Raw genomic sequence first — 9,758 nt, 5'->3', positions numbered from 1 at the left:
AGTTTATGGGGTTTTATTGCAGGAACTTTCATTTCTGAATCAGAAGTAGTTATGTCAAGACCAGACTCATTACATTTACATATTAAAATAAAAATCACTTATAGAGGGTTGGACAGGGAAATCAAAGCAATGGCAATCAGCTTGCATATGGTTGCCAAGAAAACTATAAGGCCCTGTCCATGAAGGCACAAGGAATGGTATTTTTCAATGCTTGTTAAAGATCATAAAATCACATTTAACATTATATTTTCAAAATATAATTTTCATTAAATGTTAGTTATTATTAAACCAAAGAGCAGTACTTACCGCATGTGTTGGGTTGCACTGGTCTATAGGACTCTTGAAGTCTGTCTTTAGCTCATCAAATGCAATTATCTACAAAAAGCAAGATTCAAACCATTATGCTACTTTCAAATTTGTGCTTTTAACAATTGGTTATTCTGTCCCGATGTGGTGACAATTCTTCACGGCAGCACACATGATACTATCTGAATAAGATATTTTTTTAGCCATAAAAGTCTTACATATAAGAACCGCTATAATACCAATTGATAGTTTAATATAATATTTTAGTTTGCTCAATATTTTTGTAACAGTGATATTGGTTTATATATTATGTATGTTTTATATTGGTGTATTGTGGTATTGATAATAGTTTAGGGCAGGGGTGTCAAACTGCTGGCCCATGGGCCGAATGCATCATAGCGAAACCGCACTCCACTGCCGGCAATGGAAAAAAGTCGCAATACGTTGTGACACGTCACGTGACATTGCGAGTTGACACTCTTGGTTTAAGCCATGCTAATGCCCTAATGCTTGCAAACATTGGATAATATCTAGAACTGTATCTTATTTTTTTATTCAGTGCTTCAATTTGTTGTAGTCATTCTTAGCAATTAGATTAACTTGTACACCAGCATCACTCTTATAAAAAAATAGGGATATTGTTTAAACCCAGACTTCTTTCTGTCATCTAATCTTATCCACATTAATTTAGCTTATGAAAAAAATCATATTCAGATTCATAGTCCTTTGACACTCCTATGTATACTTCTTGAATTGTTTTGTTGTTTTGTGCATAGTAACCTTGTGGCTATACTTATCACTTGTGACTCTTTAGGTATGCTTCATTCCTCTTTGGCTGCATTGTTTACATACACTTTGCCCTGTCTTCAAATGTTTTTGCCTGCTGATAATACCTTGCTAGGATCTATGTTTCAAACTAAAGTCAAAATATATTCATGTATCAGTTACAAAATCTTCAATTGTCTTAGTCTCCCTTTGGAGGCATAAACTGCAGGTAAATCTATAATATATTTCAGGTATCTTCATAGTATATAGTATACCTCAAATTTTGGCAACAGGGCTTTAAAGTTATTTCTTTCTTCTTCAAGAATGTGACTGTATTATACATTACTATATTACACATTAAGGGCATCAGTTCCACCAAACACTGTTTCAGGAAAAGTGCCATTTTCTTCTTGAACTATTCTGCATGACAGAGAAATACAGCATAAAGCAGAAATACAATATAAACCTTTGTTGAAAGTATCTTGATTGGCTTTCCACATTGCCAGTAATATATACTTCAATTCATAGAATAGCTGAAATGATTTTGGGGTGGTTACTACTCAACTAACATACAGAGGATGTTAGTCTCTAATAGCTCCTGAGAAATGCTCCAAGGGCCTGCTGACCTTGCATTCTCTGTTATTTGACTGTGGAGTATAGGTAGTCCTCGGCTTATGACCACAGTTGCACCCAAAATTTCCATTACTAAGCAAGAGAGTTGTTAAGTGAGTTTTGCTCCATTTTACAACCCTTCTTGCCACAGTTGTTAAATGAATCACTGCAGTTGTTAAATTAGTAACTTTGCCTGTCAGAAGGTTGCAAAAGGTGATCACATGACCCTGGGATACTGCAACCATTATATATACCAATTGCCGAATGTCTGAATTTTGATCATGTGACCATGGTGATCTGTAAGTGTGAAAAATGATCATAAGTTATTTTTTTCAGTGCCATTATAATTTTGAATAGTCACTAAATGATTGGTTGTAAGTCAAGGACTACCCATAATATTACTATTTTTTTTTATTTTTAGCAAAATATCAGACGTTTTGGCCAGACCTAGGCATCTAGCACACTATTGTTGCTGAACAAAGATCCAGCTTCACTTCTGAAATCCTGCATTGTCATTTATGAGGAGGCAATTACATAAGAGGTAAAAGGACTGTTTTTATAAAGATCAGCTTGGACCTGGAACAAAAATGAAAAATTACAATGTGCCATTACTCCCATAACACGAGTAAGTTCAATTTTGGGTAAATACCAACTTCTTCATGTTTCCCAAATCTTACCATAAAATGTTTTAGCTCATCACAATCTTTCTTGTGTTTTATGCTTCTCTCCTCTAGTCCCCTGATTTGAGGAACTCAGCAATGCTATTTATTTATCCTTTTAATTTCTAGCTCTTTACTTCTACTTGTCAGCTTCATATATAATTCCATCTCTTACTTAGCCAGCTCAATGGATTTTTGCAAAATTCCTGGTTTCCATAGTAACTAGATTGCTTTCCCCCACCATAGATTTTAGTTTGTAGGTTGACATGTATAACACTTGTGAACTTTTGAGCTTTTTCATAAAAAGTATTATGACAAACCCAAGCATGGTATAATTTAATCACCCCCTCTCATTTTCAGCACAATTCAGCCTTTTAACAGATCTACCAGAAAAGGCCTCGAATACCATCCTTCATCTATTCAACTTTCTTCAATCTGGTGCCCTCCCAACTGATTAAAAATTGCAGGTGTTGAAGACCAATGCAGCCATTATTTATATTTTTCCCAATCACACAGACTGACAGCAGTTCATAAAAACAGACCAAACAAAATGCATAGCAATCATTAAAAAAAATATCTCAGGCACCTTCTAATCCTTCATACAATCCAAACACTCATTACATAAAAGCTATGAGCAGAATAAAATAAAATAAAAACCCCAAAGTAATCTAACACTGCCACTAGTGCCCCAAAAGATACTATCTTAACATCTTCTGAAAAACTAACAAGTTGGGGACCAAATCAACCATGGGGGCAAGCTTTTCCACAATGACATATCTACTACCGAAAAAGATCTACCTAGCTTGTGGCATGGGGATCCTCCTATGGCATGGGCAGATGTTCTTGAAGATGGGAAGTCCTGGATGATGTCAAGTGGGGAAATTGTCTTTTTTGTCAATGCAATTAATTAATTTGTTTTATTTAAAACATAGTTGTGGATAAATATTAGCAGTCTCAGGAATACACGGATAAGGAACATAAGTCTGTGATACTCTTGGCACTGTCCCAACAAAACTATGTCTCTGAACTGACCATTTGAATTTTATTTTCATTGTGGAAAAATAATGAAATGCTAGCTCAAGAAAAGAGATTGCTGAACATAAGCCATCATTCCACTTGAAATTCTGGCTTGAAACGAGGGTTTAATACAGCTATAATTTCTTCCTTGTATCAAAATCTCATAATCTGATTTAATTCATATAGAGCAAGCTTTACTAATGCTTAGTCTATTTCTAAACATAATTCAGAATGTCTGGTTGTAAAGTTTTGAAATGCTACACAATTTCATTTGATTTCAGGGTTTAAAACCGATAGAAGAACCTTTCTGTTTGAATTATCACAAGTTGGAAAAACTATTATTTTCTAACAAGAAAAGATTGTGTGGATTGCTTTCCTAGAGATTGAAGATGAATAAAGGATAATATGCATTCCAGTCCTTGAGGTAGGAATTGGTGGCTTGTACATGTGCTTGAGTAACCTGGTTTTATGTCTCAATTATGTTATGGAATTATACATTCTATAACCATGGAATTATACATGAAGCTGACAAGCGAAGTCAAGAGCTAGCAAACATGTATGTTTTCAACATAGAGGAAATACCAAGAGTCCCCCCCCCCGCCCCTTCCAAAATTTTATACCATTTCATTTCTGAGAAGCAGATTGAACCCTCTTCTAGTTCACCATCAAAATAGGTCCAGCAAAGGAATCTATTATTAAAAAAACAGCAAAGGCCACTGCACATTTGCTTCCCTAAACAGCATCAGATTCTATGGTGTCATGGGATTATTTACAGCAGACATGTCAAACTCAAGGCCTGTGAGCCAGATCCAGCTTATAATGGGTTTAAATCAGGCCTGGAGATGGTGAGGAGCTGGCCCCCGCCACCTCAGCTCTCGCCCACCCCAGCCCGGCTGGGTGCTCTGCCTGGGCATGCACATAGGAGGCGGTGAGCATGTGGGGGCTGGCAGTGCCTGGCAGCAGCTGCAGCTCATTGGCCCCTCAGCTTCTCATTGGCTGGCAACGATGGCCAGCTGGATATGAGCTGGGGTATCCAATAAGCCGTGCTCGGCCCTGCCCCACGTGCACTGCACTTGCGCACCTCGAGGCTCTGCAGCCCATGCAATGCAGCTGGGTTTGAATGCCGTGGCTGTCGGGCTGGCCCTTTAAATGGCGGGTGGAGGCAGAGGTGTGGGGGGAGACATGTGATCTGGCTTGTCAGATGCACTGGGCAGCCACCCAGCCACCCCATCCCAGCCGCAGTGGCAGTAGCAGTGGGCAAGTAAAGGCAGACAGTGGGACCGCAGCAAGGCAGCCTAGCCAGTCGTTGCCACTGCCACATTGCGGCCCCTGCCCACTGGGCCTCCGCCATCCAACTTCATCCTCTAGCTCTGGCTGCACACATGGGATGACCCTCCCACCCACCTCTGACGGCCCCAGCAAAGGGGAAGGGTGGGAAGTTCCCGTCCCCAAGAGGCAGCTGGGACTCCTTTCCCTGCTCTGCTCTGCCCTGCCTAAGCCCAGCCCCAGAACTGCCCACTGTTGGAGTTGGGATGCCATTTGAGACTTGCCCTCTGATCCCGCCTTCTGTCCCTCACTCATTGCTTGACCACGCCCCATCTACACCACACTCGCGCACCTTAGGGCCCTGCAGCCAGACTGCTCCACCCTGCCACGTGCCTCCCCTTGCCTTACTCCATGGCGGTTGCACTACCACCAGCAGTGGTAGCCCCATCCAGCAGGAGCCCACCATCTCTGCGCTTCTCCAGCCCGGTGAAGCCAGCCTTGCCAAGGAGAGCAAGCACAGCAGCAGCCTCAAGGAAGAGATAAATGCAGCTGGACGCCCTTCAGGGAAGCAGGGCTGGGCTGGGCTATGGGGTCCCAGTGCCCCAGAAGCTCAAGGGCTGGGCAATTGCCATCTGCTGCCTAGGGCTCAGGGCAACTGGAGGGACTGTCAACACTAACCGGGCACCAGATCCTCCTCTGGTCAGGTCTGCACCCAGCCTGCTCTCTGCTCGGGCTGTAGCATTCTGTCAGTCCTGTGCTCCAAGGCTCGAGGCTCAGTTGTCCTTCATGGGGTGGCTCACACAGTCAATTCATGCTGCTCTGCACTCCTATCTCACTGCCTTTGGTCCTAAGGGCCAGCCAGCGGTAGGGCTTGAGAAGGAAATGCAGCACTCATGCCTGATGCGGAGCCGCAGCCTGGAACAGCCGGGTGCCTGGAGAAGGATAACTGTGCCCCAAGCCCTGGGGTGCAGAGCCAATGGAACGCCATGACCTGAGCAGAGAGAAGGCAGGGTGTGGACCCACCTGGAGGAAGATTTGGATGCCGAGTTAGTGTTGACAGTCCCCCAGGCTGCCCAGAGCCCTGGGCAGTGGAGGGCAAGCACCCAGTCCAGCCCTTGAGTTCCTGGGGCACTGGGATCCCACAGCCCAGCCCAGCTCTGCTGCCTCGAGGGGGTGCCCAGCCCCACTTATCTCCTCCTCGAGGCTACTGCTGCTGTGTTCACTCTACTTGGGGGACGGCAAGGTTCCTCTGATGGACGACACTTTGGCAGTCGCCCTGGTCTCACTTTAACCAAACTAAGGCTGTCCTTTTGCTTGAAGAGGCAAAATTCTCATATGTATGTATAATAAACTTAGCTGCCTCCTCTCTGGCTATACCTGGTAAGCTTTCTTCAGCAGATGAAATTCTACCACCCTGCCACACTCACTGCACATTGCACACATCCTGCAACTACACTCTCCCCAGGATCCTCGACCAGCAGGAGGAGGAGAAAGATAGCAAAGATCATCTGGGGGCAGAGGGGCCACTTGAATGCTACTCACAGAACAGAAATCTGCATCCCTACTTTTTCTAGTGTTTGAAATTTTAATTCAGAATTCTGGTAACTAAAATGACATACTGTTTAGAATATGTAGGGCAGATTGTTAAAATAAGCAAGAAAAGAACAAGTAGTATTGTATTCATGCTATGCTTACAATAGAACAAACAATTCTTCTCTTTATCTAACTATAAGAGCTTCCAGATATTATTTAGTGGTCAGTGGTGGTCCTCAAAATACTAAATATAAAATACTATGTTATCAATGTTAAACCCATTATTTGATTCTCTAGGAATAAGCAGAATTCAAACTCTACCTTGTATCAGTACTGTTCTAATACAGCATGTAGAACCCAGCATAAATGTTCATGAAAAGCTTTTATACATGTCTACTTAGAAATAAATCTTATTAAATTCCATGCAGATTATTTCCAAATAGAAAGTTATATGATGGTAGCCATAAGCTGTATCTTGACATTCATACTTTTCTCTATCTGTATTTTTTTACTGTCACAAATCATCTGAGTTGTTAAGCAATTAGACTCCAGCATTTTATTTCCTAGGCCACCAAGTCAATATGCCTGTCAAATATTTTTAAATGAACTGTATTCTCTAGACGTACTGGTGAGTACATGTCCCAGTTAGTAATTCTGTACCTTGCTTCTTGATTCAGAAATCCTTACAATCCTCTGTGTGGACCAGCATGGAGGCTTCACTTTTTTGTGTGTCAGGAGACCATTTACTCATGGGTAATCTGCCAGAAACTGAAAACTGGCAATGGATGGAACTGAAACCAGCTTTAAAAAGTTCTAGAGAGGCACAAATTCATTTATCCTCCACTACACACACAAAAACCATTATCTTATGCTTTCACTGATGCCTAGAATTTTTAAGTAAATTGCAGGAGAACTTGCATAGCTTTTGTATGAGCAGTAAATTTTGCACATGGCTAAGGATTAAAATGGAAAACAAATTAATATAGTAGAACTTATATTACTATTTAGAACATTCCTCCTCCTCCAAGTCTAATTTCTGTTCTTAACAGTTGTCTAATAGAATATACAGTTTGGTGACCTATTTTAAAATGAAACCACGGGACTTTGTCTATTGTTACTTATCTGCACAGGAAGAAACTATTGATGATTACAGCCACAATAATGTTCATTGCTGCATTTTAATAATTTCAGGATATTTGTTTTTATGGAAAATACAGAATATTTAAAAATATGAAATGCCCACACACTGTGATTATTTGCTTTAATTTGGTAATTTCTAACTTGATAATTTTAACAAAATGGCAAGAAGCAGAACTTTTGAATGAACATTTTAAATTAAGAGTAGCTGGTCATGGTGCATATACCCAAATCACTTTTACTCCTGTAGTTTATATTTTAGAGGAGTATTATTTTCCAATAGTAGAACAAAATCTGAACAACTAGACAGTAGGAGAAAATAAATATGCCTTATTAAAAATAATACAACTAGTCATCATAAGAAATGAAACATCTCAAATCACTTCAAACTCTCGGCTATCTCTGGCCTTTCACTGGCTCCAATTGACTAGTTTTAACCCAATCCAACTGAATCATAATCATATGATATTTTAAAAGGAAGAAGATTGCTTGAGTTCTGCAGTTTCATTCATGTAACTTTTTCATCCAATTTATTTATTAATTCCAAATTTGCAAAAAAACGAATATACAATAGAGTATTTGTATTTATTTTTACCAATTACCATTTGCCTTAAATTTCTTCCCCCAAAAAATTATTAACTCCCTTAGAGTTCCTAGCATCATAGTCTCTACTCTTTATAATTCAATTTTTTATCCATTCTCCCACCTACAGTACATCCATTACATTTCTGTTTAATGCTTACATTGATGTTACAGATACATTTTACTGACATGAGTAACCCCTGTAGGTAGAAGAAAGATGTAAAAAACATATGGATACTTTTCTTAGCAGGAAATGATAAAGTGTTTATCTGGCTGAATGCATTAGTAATACTTGACCTACAGAAAATTAAAAATGAAAGGAAACCTATTAGGAAATTAAAACATACACTCCAGAATTTTACACAACGGGTAACATATGGAACAGCAGAAGAACTGTGGGTGGGACCAAGAAGAAAAAAAAATACTTAAAGAGAAAAACAAAAACTGCTGGGAAGTATATAAGGAAGTAGACCACAGTTCTCCCTAAACATGGGCCAATTTTGTTATCTACTTTCTCGTCATATTGCTTTGTGCTATTGGGATATAAAATTGAACAGCATGTTTCAATGTAATGAAGTATGTTGGTGGCTGCTCAGCTTTCTTCTAATGACAGTATTGCTCAATGCGCTTGTTATTTTTTTTATTACATTTACTTTTATGTAAATTTAAATGTCAGTGATTCTGGGTTGTTTAACATAAAATATTAAAAGCATACATCAAATCCACACTATTAAAAACTTTATTTAAAACAAGCCTACTGCTGTCTTCCGAATTCACTTGTAGATAATCCTCTGGAAGAGGAAGTTGCCTCCTACAAGATAAAAGGCTAGGGGACTAGCTCTTCCGGACAGACGTGCCTACTAATGAGAATGATGTTTTCCAGCTCTCTTAAGAACAATTGGCTGAAATAAAGTATAGTGCTGCTTTTGCTTCAAGGCAGAAAGGAACAAGCTTTCTTGCCACCTTCCTCATATCGACAATCAGTGTCTGCAATGTAACACTTTATACGGAGTTCTCTGTGCAAATGCAGATTCTGGAAAATTAAGGTCTTCACCCAGAGTCTCCATTAAAGAGAAGTACTAGTAGCTGGATCCCTCTCCCTGCTGCCTCCTTGTTTGTTTTAATCTCTCTAACCAGGAAGCCATGGGTTAAATCCACAGGTAGAAGACCTAAGATCACAGCAAACCTTCCTCCCTTGAGTGTCACAAGTTCAAAGCCATCTTAGGAGATCCAGTCTAGCTTGGAGCCTGCCTTCTAGCTTGGAAAAAATATGAGCATTTTTACCCAAGAAATTATCAGTTGGGTGATAACAACTTGTACTGACTGGCTCTTCCAATCCATCACTCAAAAAAGAAGAAAGGTCCTTTAAACAGTGCATCTTGTTGACCTTCCACAGATGCAGTGAGAAATTGTTCTTTTTGCCACCCTAATCAATGCAGAGTTGTTAAACTTGAGCTTCTAGCTATGTGCAATAATATGAATTTCTCATATACTACCAGGGTTGCTTAAAGTATTACTTTGTGTGGGTCCTTGGTGGCCCCTGAACTTGATTGTTGTTGCTGTTTTGTACACTTTTCATTACCAAACTAGGTGACACTATCAGTGCACATTATATTTCTTTATCTGCTTCATTTCCGAGAGGTCCTCAGAGAACCAAATAGTGGTGGGAAGAGATCAAGACCCAGCAACCCCAGAAGAAAAAACAGGAGTCATCTACAACATACAGTGTAAGAACTGCAACAACCACCATATAGGACAAACAGGCAGAAGACTGGCAGAACGCATCCATGAATACCAACTGGCAGTCAAAAGGCATGATGAAAATTCTTTAATTTCACAACAGATTTAGACAGATTTAACCATAGTTTCAATTGGGAAAAT

General features: G+C 40.0%; 1 protein-coding gene across 1 annotated transcript in view; it reads right to left on the bottom strand.

Annotated features, from left to right (window-relative positions):
* CNIH3 (cornichon family AMPA receptor auxiliary protein 3) overlaps positions 1-9,758 on the bottom strand; it is a 46,273-nt gene that overhangs the window by 31,052 nt on the left and 5,463 nt on the right. Inside the window, exon 2 of the mRNA XM_015813654.1 lies at positions 307-375. Coding sequence (XP_015669140.1) covers positions 307-375 — 69 coding nt within the window. The remainder of the gene's footprint in view (positions 1-306; positions 376-9,758) is intronic.

The sequence above is a fragment of the Protobothrops mucrosquamatus genome, unplaced genomic scaffold (assembly GCF_001527695.2).
Source record: "Protobothrops mucrosquamatus isolate PMUCROS unplaced genomic scaffold, P.Mucros_1.0 scaffold_3, whole genome shotgun sequence".
NCBI lineage: Eukaryota > Metazoa > Chordata > Lepidosauria > Squamata > Viperidae > Protobothrops > Protobothrops mucrosquamatus.
Note: the sequence above shows the minus strand (reverse complement) of the source record. Positions and strands in the feature narration are given on the sequence as shown.